Genomic DNA, 17,142 nt, shown 5'->3' with positions numbered 1-17,142 from the left:
CACTTTTGTTTTCCTGACTTTCTCTCTGCCAGGGGGTCTTCCTTTCCCAGCTGATGCAGGACTTTGTCTGGCTCACTGAGGAGATCCTACTGCGCAACTATGACGTGGGGTTCTCCGGACGGGTGCGAGATGTGGTGCTTCATGCCCTTTCCCTGTTGCGTCGCTGCGTCTCCCTCCACCGCCTCTCCCTGGGGGATGTTCTGGTGTCTCCCAAGAGGACGGAGGCAGCCGTGTTGGAGTTGAGTCAGCACAGCGCTGCCCTCCTGCCTGTTTTCCTCCCGGAAGCCGTGGGGGGTGAGTTTAGAGGTTCTTGGACTTGCACAAACCGTGGTCAGAGGCTGAGTTCACTATTGGCAGAGGGCTGAAAGGAGGCGTTAAGGGGTCCCAGTATTGGCCAGTGGATGCCTGTCCCTCTCAATGTAGGTGAGAGGGACAGGTGGGGGGCAGGTGCTGCATATGGCCAGAGAACAGCCACACTTCAGCTGCACTGCCCCTAAGTTCCCGCATCCCATGACAGCCCTGTTCTTTGCCCATCAAACTTAACAAGCCGTAGCCTCCTCTCTGTTCATGGCCATACTTTTTGTAGCCTCCCTGCAGCAATAGATCCACCACCATTCGTTCTTTTCCAATCCCTTTGCCCCACTTTGCAGCCAGTGCCTGTCAGCAAAAAGGTGTCCCTCACAAGGAGGTGGCATTTGGTAATGGTAATTGAGGGAGTTAGGTGGTATATAGGACTGAGGGCGTCTTTTTTATGGGGATCTCCGGTCAGTAAACGCCAACTCCTTTGCATGGAATGATGGTTGGTCCAGTAATGCAATAGGCTCCAATTCTGATGTCAGTGGTCTAGCCAGCAAATCAGAAAATGACCTAGTAACTGGATCCACCTTAATGACTGTGACTTCTATCTCAAAAGCCCAAGGTGGTTGAAACCAGTCAGCCTTGCAAGAAAAGGTTAGTGATTTTTTTTTCATATTCTGGAAGTCAAAGAAGGGATATAAGGCTAGATAAAACTATTCAGGTGGCCCAGCATGGTGCCAACTGACCCAATGCTCTAGCAGGCACTGTGGATCCATGTCACAAGAAGGGGCTTGACCCAACCTCACAGTCAAACCAAGACTTCGGCCCTCTAGGCAGCAATCCTTTTGTTACCAGAAGGGCTGGCCCTAATTTTGCATGGTTGTTCTTCGGTGGGAAAGAAGGTGTTAGGATGGCGCTTGGGCTCTCTAGTTTGGTTTCAGATTCTGAGTTGGAATTGAAATCTGAATTGGAAGAAGCCAAGCTGAGACAGGAAGCAGGGGAGGAAATTCCCTAAGATGCTCCAGGAGTCAGGGAGGAATTTTCCCAAGACCTTATTGAATATGAGGCCCAGGTTTAGCGATTGCCTCTCCCCCTTCCCGGGAACTCAGTCTTTGTTGGAGGGGGAGGGAGCATCGGAATTGAGAGATCCCAGTTTCCACTGCAGGATCAAGTGAGTGGAGTTGAGAGGAGGTGGGAGGTGGTCTGCCAGACTGGCTGCACATCAGCAGTTGAGTCAAGAGGACGTTCCCTGAAGGAGGCGTCTGGTAAAAGCCCTTGAAGCACAGCAGGAAACCATCCATTTCAATGATAGGCAACTGCCTTGCTTTGTTTGGCTAATTAAGCTTAGAGGATAGCTCCTAGCCTTCACAGTCTCTTCAGGTGTGAAGCTATGTAGTGTTGTTGTTGTTGTTGTTGTTTTTACTGAATAAAGACTGTGTGGATTGCAGAGCGAATCTCTTTGTTGTCTCACATTTTGGTGGGAGGGCTTAGAGTCATGACAGCAGGTACAAATGGCCTGTGTCAGGGTTGATGGGCTCTCTCCCGGAACAAACCAGAGATTTGGAAGGAAAGTGGGTCTGTAGCTCATTCTTGCAACTATGTCTGTAGAAGTTACTCTCCTTCAGAAATGTTCAAAGCCTGCTGATGCATATCTATTCTAGTGATCATTATTTGTGTCCTTATTTGTGCAAATACCTTTTTTTTTAAAAAAAAAACCCACTGTTTTGTTGGGCTCACCTCATATGTGATCATCTAGACCAGCCTTCCTCAACTTGGGGCGCTCCAGATGTGTTGGACTGCACCTCCCAGAATGCCCCAGCCAGCCGAGCTGGCTGGGGCATTCTGGGAGTTGTAGTCCAACACATCTGGAGCGCCCCAGGTTGAGGAAGGCTGATCTAGACCAAGCAAGTGCCTGCTGTGCTTCATTATTTATAAAGCACGAATGACGTTCATGGCACTTTGTAGGGTAACATCAGCAACCAAATGCCGGCCCCTGCCTCAAGAAACTTACAAGCCAATACTTGACAAAGGGAAGGCAACAGAGAGAGGAGAGAGAGGATAAAACGTTTAATAATTAAATTCATCATTATTGTATAGCACAAATACTGCTTTATAATATCTCGTACATGACCAAACAGATCCATAAGGATATTCTGCAATGCATTAATATCATATATATAAAGCTATCATGTCAATTATACTTATCACCTCTACAGTCTATCAATTCACTGCTCATGATTTATGAAAGAATCTTGGCCATTTCCATTTCAGACAAGGCTACTATGAAAGCCACATCCTTCTCAGTATTTCTAAGCAAATACATAGGTTTCAAGTTTTAAATTAGGCCAATGGGCTATTTCGTCTGGATGTGTATTCAAAAGTGCATTTCTTGGAGACCTATACAAGGGACAATCAAGTACATGATAGATGAGGCCTTCCATTTACCCCAAGCCACAAGGCTCAACTGTTCCTCATATGGACAGTATTTCTGTGGTGCCCAAATGAAAGTCCTCTGGAATGACAAGGCTGGGGTAAGAGTAATAAGTACTAAAGGGTTTACCTGGTGCTTCTCTGCAGCCTGTGCTGTCAACGCCCTCCTGGTGGAACTGCTGCCTTACCTGGGAAGCCCTGAGCAGCTCAGGGATGTTGTCCTGGTCCAGGAAGAGCTGCATAACAAGACCCTCTTGCTGGTCCAGCTGCTGCCGAGAGCTTTCCTCCTGTGCAAGGTATGGAACCCAGTTTTCCTTGTCTTCCTTCTTCAGACCATGCTTTTGAAAGCGTAACATTCAAAGGCTAGAAAACCCAGGCCGTTCTGCCTGTCAGACCCCACCTTTACATACCCTGATCCCTACCTACACAGCTTGGGATCAGGATACGTACTGTGAAAGCCCTCTTTCTCCCATATGGACCTGCTTATCAATTAAGATCTTCCATGGAGATTCTTCTCCGTTTCCCGCCATGTGAGTTGAGTTGAGTTGGGATGCAGGAGAGGGCCTTTCCTGTAGGCTCTGGAACTCTGCCAAGAGATCCATGTTGCACCCTCACTGATGGCCTCCTGCTGTTGTGCAAAGTTCTTTCGTTTTTAGCAGGCATCTAACCTTTTGAGCTGCTGGTTTTCGCCTCCCAGGTGTGTGAGCTTACCTTTGAAGTGTCCTTCATCTGTTGTCTCTTTTATCCATTGCTAATCGTTGCTTTATTATATTTAATCATTTTAATTTTGTTAGACACTTTGAGTATTAGTATGGAAAGTTGGGATGAAAAATGCTTTAAAATATGGGCCAGCAGGGAGTGCTTGTTGGAGCAAATAGCTTCAAGTTGGCAACTGGGTCAGTTGAGCTAAACCACGCATTGAAGGGAAGCCAACGAAAAGCCAGTATTACTGGGGAACGTGGTCTTGGAAGTGAGGGGGATATTTCCCGCACACCTTACCTTGAGCAGGAGCACCCCCGTCCCCCTCCACGAAGCCATCTCAAGGAAATGTTTAGGATACAGAATTCTGCATCACCCAACAGCCTATTCCTGGAGACCCAAGTGGTGATCCGGGAGATAAAGAGACCTCATTCGCCCTGAGTTATGCCCTCCTTGGGGAGCTCTGCTCATCATTTCACGAAGAACTACGGCCCTATTCACACTTACCTCCAGCAGCATGGGAGCTGCTTCCTACATACGGACGCCCCACACGGGGCCTTCTCACCTAATTGTCATTGAGCCAATGTGAACGCCTGCATAATATTATGAAGCAGCCGCCAGGACTGGGCTGTCAGTAGCCGCTTGAAACAGCACAGAAAGTGTGGGAGGTTGTGGGGAAGGAGAGGATGAGAGAGACTGATTTGGCAGCCCGGGTTGGAGGTGCTGAGCAGGCCTGGCTTAGCTTGCAGGCTGCCTACGGAGGAACACGGGTGTACTTCAGCAGGGTTTCTACCTGCAACTGGATTAATAATACTCGTGTAGCACATTGGAGTGTTCAGAGTACATCATGAGTGTTGTCTAGCTGCAATTCACGCAACCACTGCCCTGTAAGGTAGTCAGGTTTATTCTCCCCCATTGAGCGGAGGGCTGTGATGGAATGGCTTCCCCTAAAATCACATCGTGAGTTAATGGCCAAGGCAAGCTTCTCACTGGGGACTTCTGATTTGTAGCTTAGTTTCTGACCCGTTGCACAACGCCCGCTTTCACGACATCAAGGATCACTTCTGAATATGCCGTTGTTGGTATAACACCACAGTGGCTCCAGTTTTCACATCACATCAGACACAATGCTTTTCCCCTGGAGCGGATGCAAGTGTGATCTCAGATATTGTATGAACCCAAATGCACAATCCAGGCAGGTGTGATGTTACGCAGCTGTCCGTACTGAGTTTATGTTTATAAGCTGTATTCTTGTTGTATCTCTGGTTTTATGGTATGTTTACTGTGTGTGTGTGTGAGAGAGAGAGAGAGAGATGAAGTGGCTGGTGAATTTGCATATGTGTGATGATTGGCTGAGTGTATGAAGAGGGGGTGAAGTGTGCGTGTGCTATACAACTCTGTGCTGTGTGGGACAGGGGTGAGATGAGACGGATTTGTCGCGAGAGGGTTTAGATCAGAGTTAGGATTTTAGGGTTGAGAAATAAGCGAAAGTCTGTGATGATTGGGTAGTGACTGAGAGCATGATTTTGAAGTATTGTGGATGAAAGAACACGTATTGATAGAGCCACTTAAGAGTTACTTGTTTATTATTCAACAACTTATTACTGCAATTAATAAAGCCTTCTTTGTGTATGAAATCCTGTGCCTCCTTCTCATGGCTACGTAAGGGGGAGGTAATAAGGGAACTGTATAAGATCAAAGCATAAAGAGAGGACTGAGTAAGGATTGGGTCTGAGCCTTAAATGTCCTGGTGGCAGTGAAACCATTTGTGTGTGTGTGTGTGAGAGTGAGTGAGTGAGTGAGAGAGAGAGAGAAGGTGATTCCTGTTGGGGTGAGAAAAGCCTTAGACTGCAGCCTTCCTCAACCTGGGGCGCTCCAGATGTGTTGGACTGCATCTCCCAGAATGCCCCAGTAGTCCAACACATCTGGAGCGCCCCAGGTTGAGGAAGGCTGCCTTAGAGGAAGGGAATTCTCGCTAGGATAGGGGCAGGAACGTCACAGCAGGGTGAAGTGTTTTCAGCCCCATTAATTTCAGTGGGTGATTTTAAGTGCTTGCTTTAATCTCTCTTCCCAAGACAAAAATGGGGGGAAACTGCATTTCCTTACCGTCGCTTCTCCACCCCCATTTTGTCCCTCATTACTTCCTCTTCCCAGAGGGGAAAGAGAAAATAAACAAAGACCTCGTGGTCCACTCAGATCGCACCACGTTGTTTTTCTTTTCTTTTTTTTTAAAAAAAAAGGATTAAAAGGGGGGCTATTTCGCTACGGAAAAACGAGTGGAAGGCGCAAGAGGCGTGCAGGAGGCGGACGTCGTAATCTAAAGCAGGCAGTAGTGAACGTGTGATAAAACGCTCGTCTGATGAACCTCAAATACACTTGAAGATATTTTACTGCAACTGGATGGTGACTCATCACTGCCCATTTGTGCAAAAGCGGGCAAAACATTGTCAGGGTTACAGAAACATTTCAGAAAGGCAATCTAGCACAGTTGAATATCTTAATGTGTGCCAGGACAGATGTGTGTGCTGCGTCCCAGCTCTGCATTGGTCTAGAATCTAGATGGTGAAACCCTTTCCTACTTCTGCTGATATGGTTTTGCTTCCTCCCAGCCTTGCCAGTCTATGGATTACTACTGCCAGGTTGTCATGGACAAGCTCATCCAGTGTGGGTTATTGGTAGCTGAGGAGGTAAGAGAAGCTCTTCTTCTAGAAGGGGGCTGAGGGAAGAGGATGGTAGGGAAGGAAATCAGAATTTGAACATTACATGAGCTCAGCCTCGCAGAATGAACATACTGTGCAGAGGCGTTCAGTGTTGCATCTGGCCCTGGATTTCCCAAACTTCTGAGAGTGGAAACACGTTCCCCACACACCGGAATTTAAATTGGAGGCACGTTTCACTCTTGTATCCAAAAATGATTATTTTTAGAACACGCGAGAACAAGATTTCCATGCCCTGCGTTTCTGTATGAGGTGCTGGTCTGAGCATGTCCCCTTTTTAATAGGAATGTCCAGAGCAGTAACTCATGAAGAGCTGCAGCAGGCAGTCTCTCTGGGAGGTTGGTAAATATGCATTGATATGGCTGAATGATCTGATTGCCCCGAGGCAGAGAGATGCAGCAGAACCGCCCCAAGTTCTCCCGTAGAGGCTGATTGGATGAAGTCAGGTCCGGAGCTGGAAATCGGGCAGAGAGAGAGAGACAGCAGACAGCCTTGTGGGTGGTTGCTTTGGGTTCACCGCAGTTCTCTACTAGTGCGTCCTTCCATAACCTGTTGTCCTCCATGTGTTTGGGGTTACAACTCCCAGGATTCCTGACCATTGGCCTTGCTGACTGCGGCTGATGGATGTAGAAGTCCAAAACGTCTAGAGGGCATCAGGTCGGGGGAGGCGGCTCTAGTATATCTTAGCTCAGCATTTGGGAATTACTGGCGAACTGGCCCACTACTTTCAGGACCAGCTCTGCAGCCTTGTAGTTGTGGCAGGGTCTGCCATCCCTTCCCAGAGCTGAAACAAATGGTGTCTCTTCTTTCCTCCCGCAAGCAGGTGCCCGGCGACCTCTTTGCCTGTGACACAGGCCAGAAGCGCTTCACCAAGAAACTGCTGTGGAAGGTGGCAGATGACTTTGGCGACAGCGACAGCGACTACGGCGAAGAGGCTGAGAAGCGCTGCTTCAAGGTACGAGAGGCCCTTCTGAACGTGCTCCCTTTGCTGAGCTCCCCTTCGCCCATGGGTGAGGCAATCTGCTCTTCCCCTCCCTGCTCCAAACGCCAGCCCCTCTCACTTGGAGGCATCTGTGGCTGGGCATACTGTGGTGTAGTGGCTAAAGTGTCAGACTGGGAGTCGGGAGATCTGGGTTCTAGTCTCCACTCGGCCATGGAAGCTCACTGGGTGACTTTGGGCCAGTCACGGACTCTCAGCCCAACCCACCTCACAGGGTGGTTGTTGTTGTGAGGATAACATGGAGAGGAGGAGGAGGAGGATTATGTCCGCCGCCTTGGGTTCCTTGAAGGAAAAAAGGCAGGATATAAATGCAATAAATAATAAATAATGAATACTTTGTGCTTTGGGGAAAAAAATCTGCAGTAAGCAAAGCATAATTCTGTAACCTATATAAATGCTACAAATGTTCATCAGGAAGCTTCAGTTATTGGGCGGTATAAAAATGCAATAAATATATATTAGTCTTGGTGAGAAGCGACATAGGATCCTAAATGGCTGATCCTGGAAGTCTTGGTGCATTTGCCCGTATACTTTCAGGGCCATCTTTGCAGTCATAAGAGCTAGAAATCTGTTTCGGGGGGGGGGGAGTGAAAATGAAAGCTGAGCTGATCAGGGTTCTGCCTTCTATAGCAAGTGTCAGATTTAACACCTCTTGTGTAATCACGGATGTAGGGAATTCATGCGAACCTGGAGCGTCATCAGACGAGCGTTTTGTAGCACCCCCGTTACTGGCCACTCACAGGTCCTTTGGACGATGACATCTTTCTCCTGCACGTCTCCTGCTGGCTTTCCTCTCCATCCGGAATTTGTTTCGTGGTAAAATAATCCACAAAAAACCGACTCTTCTGATTTATTGTGAAATTGGTTTCCGTTTCCTGCTGTGTGCAGGGAAGCAGGAACCAAGCGCAATGGTAAGGAAATGTGATTCCACCCCCCACCCCGCAATCTGAAAGCGCTCCTGGATATTGAGAAACACTTGGAGGAAGGCGGAGTCTTCTGTTGGGGACGCAGAGAGAAGTAAAAGCCACAGGAGGTGTAACTCAAAGCCAGCCGTGCAGGAAAGTCACCTGGTGTTACTAGGTCACAAAAATGTTTAGTAGCCTGCCAGTCCAATTTTATGTAGTTTAGTCACTTTGTGGCATGTTGCTGGATTGAAAGAAAGAGTCTGATCTTTCAATTTCCAGAAATTTATTTCTCTGGTAGCCTGGAGGTGGTTCTTCCTGGCTATAGTTGACTAATGAAGCTACTATTTTAAAGGCTGAGTTCAGACAAAATGTATCTCTACGCAGTGTGAAAACTCCACTCAAATGGTTGAGTTTTTAGAAGGTCTTCCCCACAGAACGTGTTCTAACTCCACCGTTGTGTGACTGTGGGCTACTGTGGAGTTGAGTAAAATCCATCACGACGTTTGATTAACAGTTCCTCCGCCCTCTCTCCTCCCCCAGTCCTCCCGATGGTATCCCATCAGCCATTGCTGCAAAAAACCCAAACATCCTAGCAGCTCTCCTAGAGCGGCACTCGCTCCTTTCACCACTCTTGCCAGAGAACTCTGTAGCCAGTGGGAAAAGTCAACTCAGAGCAACGGGAAACTCCACAGAGCCCGCCACACAACGGTTGTGCAGGAACTCTCCTCTGTACAGCGTGGATATTCTGCGTGGAGTATTTCCCAAAAAAAACCACTGTGGGGTGGAGTTTTGCCACCAGACCATACATTTCTCAACTGTGATGTATAAAAACTTCACCGTGGAGTTCTAAAATAATTGACAAACGTGTGGTCTGAACTGAGCCCACGTTTGCTTTTGGCCAAGTGACGATGTTGGTAGCCTTATGACTGCTCCCCTCCTCCTCTAACTTCCCCTAGGGTGGGGGATGCCTCTCTCTTCCTAGCTCAGAGAGCTTCGCTATTGCCATACTTTGCACCTGGGCCCCTGGGGGTGGGGAGGCGGAGCTCCTCGGCTGTCACGCTTTCCTGTGACTCCACGGATCATCGTATCCTCCTTCCAAGTCTGGCTTCACGTGGGAAGGAAGTTGCAGCACTGGAGGCCGCCTTCCTTCCTCATCTCCATTGTAAAAGGGAACATGAAATTACCATATAAATTTCCACTTCTTTTGTTTCTCAGCACTCACATGACACATCCCGAGTTCACAACCTGTCTCTTCAAATGCCAGCTGTGTGGGCTGCAGCTCTGAAACCTTCCTCTGTGTTCTTTCAAAAGGGGAGCAAAGTTCTATGTAATTAAGTGGCTGGGGGCTGAAGACGGGCCCCTTCCGCTCACTGTGCTCATCACGCTGCCTGAGAGTCTTTTGCCTCGTGGTGGGGGGGGGATGTGTGTCTTCACGGCACCGAGTTTGCGCCGTGTCCCTCGGAACCCCTGCGGCTTCCCTCCCGCAAGGTGGCGCCAGGTAATCCCACTCCAAGGAGGGAGCGCAGGGTTTCTGGGTGGCCATCCAGGGACCGGAGCCTCCCCCGCCCTCTTCCTGGTGGAAGGTGACTAGTCGCAGGCTGCCTTCCACCAGGCACCACCCGGCCACGCCTCCGCTGTCACTCCAGAGCGAGGCCAGGGGCTGTCTTGATGTCGCCTTGTGCAGCCTCGTCTTGCTCTGGAGAAAGAAGTTGGGGTACATCCCTGACTTCCCCCCCCCCTGCAGCTTTGGTGGAAAGCCCCGGGGTGGGGGCACAGTTGCAGCCGTGTCGTATAATTGACGCTGCTCCACTGCGCACCCACCCTGGGGCTTTCTGAGCGTTTAGGCAGCCCCTGGGTCTTCCCTGCACCTACCTAGCACCTCCCAACTTCTGGATGGACAGCGCCACCTCCTGGATGCATGGGGGCTGTCGTTCCTTGGAGAGATGTCCAAAATGTTCCCCGCCGCTGCTACAGATACGTCACCCTGCTGAAAAATGACACTGCATGTACAAGACATCTGTCCGGAAAAAACAGATACGTAATTTTTGCAAGGTTAGGATTTTCTGAATACTTTGTTTATTCAAAGTGCTGCCTGGTTTTCTGTTCCACGCGGTGCCAGCTGCTGCTCAGAAGACCGGAGTGCAGTAGTCGCCCTCCCTTCCCGCCTCCTTTATTTTCACAAATCTGCCACAGTAGTTTTGAAGGCTGTTGCTTCGTTTGGCATCACAGATGGGAAGTTCAGGTGAAGTGATGCCATTCGCCACTTCGCTTTGGGTCCCGGCCCTAATTTAACACATCCTTGCAGCTTCTGTGCTTGCTTGGTAACTGGGCTCGGGGTGGAATATTGCTTGTTATATCCTGCTTTTCCTCAAAAGAGCCCAAGGTGGCATACATGATCTTCCTCCTCCTCTCCCTTTTATCCTCAAAACAACCCTGTGAGGTAGGTTAGGCTGAGAGTCAGTGACTGGCCCAAAGGCACCCAGTGAACTTCCATGTCCAAGTTGGCCTGACTCTTCCCTGTCCCAGTCCAGCACTCTAACTATTATATTACACCAGCTTTCTATGTTGTTGTTGTTGTTGTTGTTGTTATTATTATATTTATTTATTTGTATCCCGCCTTTCGCCCAATGCTGGGCCTCAAGGTGGCCTTTAAAATACACAACAAAATTATAAGACATTAACATAGATGGAGGGCCGGATTATTCTCCAAAGGCCTGCTGGAACAAACAAGTTTTAGCCTGCTTCCGAAAGCCCATCAAGGAGGGAGCCAGCCTAGCTTCCCTGGGGAAGAGAGTTCCAGAGCACTGGAGCAGCCACCGAGAAGGCCCTCTTCTCCCATGTTCCCACCAAGCGTGCCTGTGAAGAAGGTGGGACTGAAAGAAGGGCTTCTCCAGAAGATCTCAAAGCACGGGCAGGCTCATAAGGGAGAATACGGTCTTTCAAATAACCTGGACCTGAGCCATATAGGCCGGTGCCTTTGCCCCCTCCGTTTTTCAGTGGCAACGGTCTCCACAAGCCCCCCACAAAATGACAGTGTGAATTGGCAGTTGGATTCCTACCATGAACGTAAACATTTGGTCTGGCAACGGTCTTACCTTTCTTTCCCATATTTTCCTTTCGAGTTGTCCTGGGACGGCCCGTTCACACTTCTCTTCTCACGACGCTTGACCTTTCCTCCTCCTCTCCCCTAGATAAGCCAGTTGGAAAGCGGCTGCAGCTTATTTGTGTTCCTCTGCTGTCTTCTGTCCCCTTTGCTGAAGACTTTGGATCGAGCTGCTGGCTTCCTCGGGGCTTTGGAGAGTCCTCAGCCAGGTAGGCCTCACGGCCGAGTCCCCTTGATTTGAAGGGCCTCCAACAACCGTTGGCATTTCGGGAAGGTGCTTCCAGCGTTTGGAGAAGGTTTGTTCTTAGTGCAGGGGTGGGCAACATGCGGCCCCCCAAGGGTGCTCAGACATCCCAGATCTGCCCCCCTGTGCACACTGCCGCCCCGCCATGCAGGGCGTGCGAGGAAGAGAAATTGGGCTCTTTGGGCAGGCAGGGGCTCAGCGCTGGGAAGCCAGCGGAATCACTCCAGCCCAGCCTGTCAGAACAACTATCTGGCAGGCTGGTGGGAGCAGATTCTGCTGGAAATGGGCGCACAAGAAGAGCTTGATGCGAGAGATTCCCAGCAGAATTTGCTCGTGATCCAGGTTGCTGGGCAGGAGTGGGAGGGGACGTGGTTAAAGCCTCCCACTCCCAGCAATTAGGATCATGATCACTGGGAGGAAGAGGAGGTGAAAGGCTCCGTGTATGTATGTGGGTGGCTGGCTGCAGGCATGGTGGCAAGGAGTGCAGCCACCAGGGGGTTCTGGGAGGGGGGAATTGCCCCCCTCCAGGGCCCATAGGTTGCCTGCCACTGTCAGTGTGGGTCTTGATCATCAGTGAAAATGTGTCTCCAGAAGCTCTGAGTAGCCTTCTGTTTCCACAAAAGCACCTGCGGCTACTGTGGGAGTCTACGAGTGTCCTTTGAACAGCTCACCAGTAAAAGTCTTTGAATTCATATTGGCGCACAGTAGGAGAACACAGTAGGGAACGCTTGATACTTGCTTTGCTTCAGGGTCTTGTGTGTTGATTATTTTCCACGAAAGCCTTTTGCGTGGTACCCAAATGGGTAGGAGACTTCGCAGCGCCCATCGAAACGCAGGAGCCTTTCAGACTTTCGGCCTTCAGGAGCCCCTTTCTTCATCAGCTGGAATCCCCTTGTTTGCCGAGGGGTCCAGGACATTCGCCCCACCCCGGGTGCTTTGTTGCCTTGTGTGAACTGGGAGCGCTCCTTGGCCTGGAACATAACACATGTCCATTTCTGAAGAAGATTGATAGCGGTGGGCGAATTGTTTGTCAAGGAAGCTTGTCCATCATGATTGATCTGCTCGTTGACCACCCCTGATAAGGTTCTGTGGGTTGCCAGAACAGTGTTTGAAAACTGCTGTCCTCAAGCATGCAAGTTACTCAGCAGCTTTCTGCATATTCATTTTTGATTCAGAATGTGACTGCAGCGTTTTGGTATCGGGCCTGTACAAGCACATCCGCCCACTTATTTTGTATATGGTTTTGTATATGGTTCTGGTGTCAAGTTTACATTGTTTTATCTTCTTATATGATGACACGTCTCAGCAAATCAATCTGTTAATAAAGCCCTGTGCTGTTTTCCCTTTTTTATTAGGAAAAGTTGCTGTTAAGCGTCACGTGACTCTCTCTTTTCCCCTTTTTTAATTATTTTTTTTAAAGAATGTTGCTTCTTTGTTGGTAAACTACACTGAAGCTCTGGGGATGGACATGATCTACTTTTAAAATATAACTGAAGATGTTATCGAATTCCCTCCTCCCTTTTGGCACAGCATCCCACCCTGCTGGCTCATGGTTAGACCATGACCTGCTGTGTGTGACCTGTAGGCATTTGTCAGTGGGGGCAGAGATCCCTCACATCCCCCACCCTGCTAGTGGCATAGCTGAAGCTGGTCTTCTGCTTGGAGGGTAATCGCCCCTCCTTCCTCTTCGCCCCCTTCTAACTGCTCCCCAACCTCCCACAGAGTCAGAGTTCCTGGAGAAGCTGCACCAGTTCCTGTTGAGGAAGGCAAAAGAGGACTATTCCTTTGGTGAGTCCACGGGCCTGGGGAGGGCCAGGCAGCAGCGGAGTTGTAGGTATAGAGCTGGTGGAAGTCTAGTGACAGAGACTGAGCTGCAAATCAGGAAGTCTTCAATTCAAATTTCACCTCTGCTCTAATTATTACTGTTGAAAGATGCCTCTGTTGCTCTGGGCCCGTGGGCCCAATTTAAAATGCATGAAACAGATTAAACGGCTGGTGCCGGGCCGGTGCTGCACTCTAGCAAAAGACATGCAAACGATAAAGTTAGTCAGCATTACAGCAAACTTGGACTGCTATAATGGCCAGGGCTTCACCTAGGGAACCCTGGGAATTGTAGTTCTGTGAGCCAAGACATGCACATTTTACAAAATGTGACTACCCACTGCAGGGAGGGGGAGTTGGACTGGGACCTCTGCATGCACGAAGGGGGAGAGTAACCCTCCCCTGCAGGGGGTTGTTGGGATTGTAGAATGGGGTGGGGGGTGGAGGACAGGTGGGTTACATCCTCTTTCACTGCCCACCATGTGATCCCAAGCGTGCCCGGAGGGTGGGCTTGAATAGTTTGACCCTAAAGTATCATCCTTAGCAGCCCCACGGAGCCACAGTTGCCAGGTTCCTTTGCAGAAGCCTCTGCAGTAAATCCCATTTTGTTGGGAGTAGCCTAAAATGCTTAGAGCAAAAGGTTAGCAACTACCCACCTCCATGCTCAAAGTCTTTGTGGCATGGGGAATTCTGTAAACAGAGTATCCTTTTTTTTAAGACAGCTTTTTATCTAAATAAAAGTGATCTGTATCAAGCTACCTCCTCTGTCCCCTTTAAACAGGCTTTCCCCCAGGTCTAAATACTCCCAGTTCCTTCAACTTTTCTTTCTCTCAGTATGGTTTTTCAACAATCCTCCTCCTCCTCCTCCTCCTCTTCGTCTTCTTCTTCGTGCTGAAATTTGTAATTTTGTTTTATATCCTCCTCAAAATACAGCAACTAAAACATAATAATACACAGCATGTTTTGAATGTTCTAAGGACTTTGCATATCATATATTGTAATCTCAAAAGGCTTGGATTATTATCCCAAAATTGCAGATGAGGGACTGAGGCAGAGAGGGGGAGCGTGTGGCTTGCCTAAGGCTACCTGGTGTGTTTCTGGCAGACGCAAGTTTTGGACTGCTTTGGGCTTCACAATTTGTCTAGCTCTGTCTCTTAGCCACTACAGTACAACAACTCTGATCTGGAATTGCCTTGGTGGTTTAAGCGGCGCCTTGTGGGTCGCAAGCACAGCCCCGGGTTTGCGTAAGAAGCTTCTTTTTTGTAAGCCAACTTTGCCCCCTAGTGCTGCGTATCATGACAGATTCATCTGGAAAGCCAGAACCAGGGAGGCTGTTTCCCAACACCGTCACCGTACTGAACCTTCTGTGGCTTATTTTTCAGAATGTGCTAACTGGACCCTGACTACCCTCTCTGTCCACATCTGTAAGGACCTGGGGGTGAGTAACCTGCCTTTCCTGCCCCCACCCTGTAATCTTCCTTTCATAGAATCATAGAATAGCAGAGTTGGAAAGGGCCTACAGGGCCATGGAGTCCAACCCCCTGCTCAATGCAGGAATCCACCCAAATGGTTGTCCAGCTGCCTCTTGAAGGCCTCTAGTGTGGGAGAGCCCACAACCTCCCTTGGTCACTGGTTCCATTGTCGTACTTCTCTAACAGTCAGGAAGTTTTTCCTGATGTCCAGCTGGAATCTGGCTTCGTGTCACTTGAGCCCATTATTTAACCATGCCCCTCCCTCTTGCCTTGACAATTTAGAGCAGGCTGCTGCCTTCCAGATGCCTCCTGCGCCTGTAGCTTCCCTCTGGCTGCTCCTCCTTGGCCCTGGCTTTCCTGGCCCCCTGGACCTGGCCCGGCCTTCCCAAGGAAAGGACCCTTTAAAGTCGCACATCTTAGCTGGAAATAGTTATGAACTTGTGACTGTCGGTCCCAACATCCTGTGAGGCACAGCCTTGTATCATGAGGTCCCCAGAGAAATGTGTGGTCCCAAACTGTACAACTCCGGTTTTCTTATCTCCCCACAATGAACAACACATATATTTGCCACTTTATCAGATGTCTAGGTCATTTTATACAACCACAAGGACACTTTTTCCCCATGGTTTCCCCATAGATCTGTCAGGCTTATTATATGGTGTGTTTTCGGGCCGTTTGTTTTTGAGAGTAGGAAGTGGGCAGTCTTGGGAAATACAGCGACTCCTAGGAGCTTCGGCCTCAGGCCTCCCGCCTCCTCATCCTTCTGCTGCAACGTATCACACCGCCCAGTGAGTGGGCCAAGGGGTTCCCTGTTGACTTCATTGCCTGCTACACATGCAGGGGGGCTATTGCTCACTCAGGAAGCCCCTCGGCCTGCCTGTACGAGAGGGGTGGGCGACCTGTGGCCCTCCCATGACCTTCACCATTGGTGATGCTAGCCAGGGCCGATGGGAGGTGTAGGCCAAAACATCTGGCAGGGCATAAGTTGCCCTCCCCCCCCCCCCCCCCGCTTTATGGCCTTTCTCAGAGGGCCTGCTCCAAGGAAAGTTTGGAAGGTGGCAACAACGAAGACTTGCAAGTGGTGGCTCCCCAACTGTGGAATGAGCCCGTTGAGCGTCAACACAGCCATCTTTTCGGAGCCAAGTTAAGACTGTAACAGCTATCGAAACGGTTTTTAAATTTTGTATGATCCACAATTTTTAGGCTATATTTTATTATAATGTAACGAGGTATAATGTTGTAATTTCGATATTTTTTCTATGTGTGAACTGCCCAGAGAGCTTCTGCTATTGGGCAATATAGAAAATAATAATAATCATCATAATCATCATCATAATAATAGATTGCTGAACTCCCCCCCCCCATCTAAATTTCTATTTCAGGTGCTGAGGCAGGTGGGAGGGCAAAGGGAGCCCATTCTCCACCTCTCCAAGATGTTCAGTAGCAAAGAGAACCAAGACAATCTGGTGAAATTTATACGTCAGTTTATCTACAACTAGACTCTCATGCGGACCCGGACTGGCGTTCTGAAGGCGTAGTCTCTGCGTGCGGGGTGGGCGGATGGTGGGAAGAACAGCCTGGCAAGGGGAGAGGTCAGTTATAGCCTGCCCCTGCCCCCCCTCCCCACTTCAGTATGATAGTTATTGTGTTATGATGTGACTCTCTCAAGTGGAGTCTTTAGAGCGCCTGTGTTGAGGTTGATTTAGTGAAGAAAAAAAAAAAAGCCAGAGTGTGGTCTGTTTGTTTTATAATTGTTTGTTTTATTTGATTGCTGTTTTATTGTATATCCCAGACTGGTAGTCCTTGTTGCTGGAAGCGTAGTTTATAAAACTAACAAATAATAAAAACCTTCTCCGGCTGGATTTTAACTGTCTGCTTAGAGAATTCTCCACAACGGGCTCTTTTATGGGGTTGTCAAATAGAAACACTTCTCTGTCTGTCTGCAAGTAGACAGTACAGAAATTCTCTGTACAAATAATGGTATTATTATTATTATTATTATTATTATTATTATTATTATTTATTTATATAGCACCATCAGTGTACATGGTGCTGTACAGAGTAAAACAGTAAATAGCGAGACCCTGCCGCATAGGCTTACATTCTAATAAGATCATAGTAAAACAAAAGGAGGGGAAGAGAATGCACCAAACAGGCACAGGGTAGGGTAAAACTAACAGTATAAAGTCTGCACAATGTGGTTCCAGGCAACCAGAATATGGATAAAAATGTTCTAATGTCTTGATGAAGAACATCTGGAAGTTCAGCATCTTTTAGCCCCTCCCCCTATTTGTATGCAGCAACTTGTTGAAAAGACCGCGAAGGCCAGTCTGAAGCACACCTCAAACAATCGACCAGTGTGTGTTGGCTGGAGCAATGAGACCCACCTGTGGTCACCGCCAAGAGCAGCTTGCAGTATCCGGCAGAGCTTCTACTCCGTTGTTGCTAGCCGTG

The 17,142-nt window shown here is 48.9% G+C and overlaps 1 protein-coding gene across 1 annotated transcript in view; it reads left to right on the top strand.

Annotated features, from left to right (window-relative positions):
• GPAT2 (glycerol-3-phosphate acyltransferase 2, mitochondrial) overlaps positions 1-16,187 on the top strand; it is a 69,234-nt gene extending 53,047 nt beyond the window's left edge. Inside the window, exons 15-22 of the mRNA XM_063139457.1 lie at positions 33-294; positions 2,875-3,023; positions 6,036-6,113; positions 6,967-7,098; positions 11,240-11,360; positions 13,118-13,183; positions 14,599-14,654; positions 16,071-16,187. Of these exons, the coding sequence (XP_062995527.1) occupies positions 33-294; positions 2,875-3,023; positions 6,036-6,113; positions 6,967-7,098; positions 11,240-11,360; positions 13,118-13,183; positions 14,599-14,654; positions 16,071-16,187 (981 nt within the window). The remainder of the gene's footprint in view (positions 1-32; positions 295-2,874; positions 3,024-6,035; positions 6,114-6,966; positions 7,099-11,239; positions 11,361-13,117; positions 13,184-14,598; positions 14,655-16,070) is intronic.
• Positions 16,188-17,142: the final 955 nt, after the last annotated feature.

Source organism: Elgaria multicarinata, chromosome 12 (assembly GCF_023053635.1).
Source record: "Elgaria multicarinata webbii isolate HBS135686 ecotype San Diego chromosome 12, rElgMul1.1.pri, whole genome shotgun sequence".
Taxonomy (NCBI): Eukaryota; Metazoa; Chordata; class Lepidosauria; order Squamata; family Anguidae; genus Elgaria; species Elgaria multicarinata.
The sequence above is the reverse complement of the archived record's forward strand: the minus strand, read 5'-3'. Positions and strand labels throughout refer to the sequence as shown.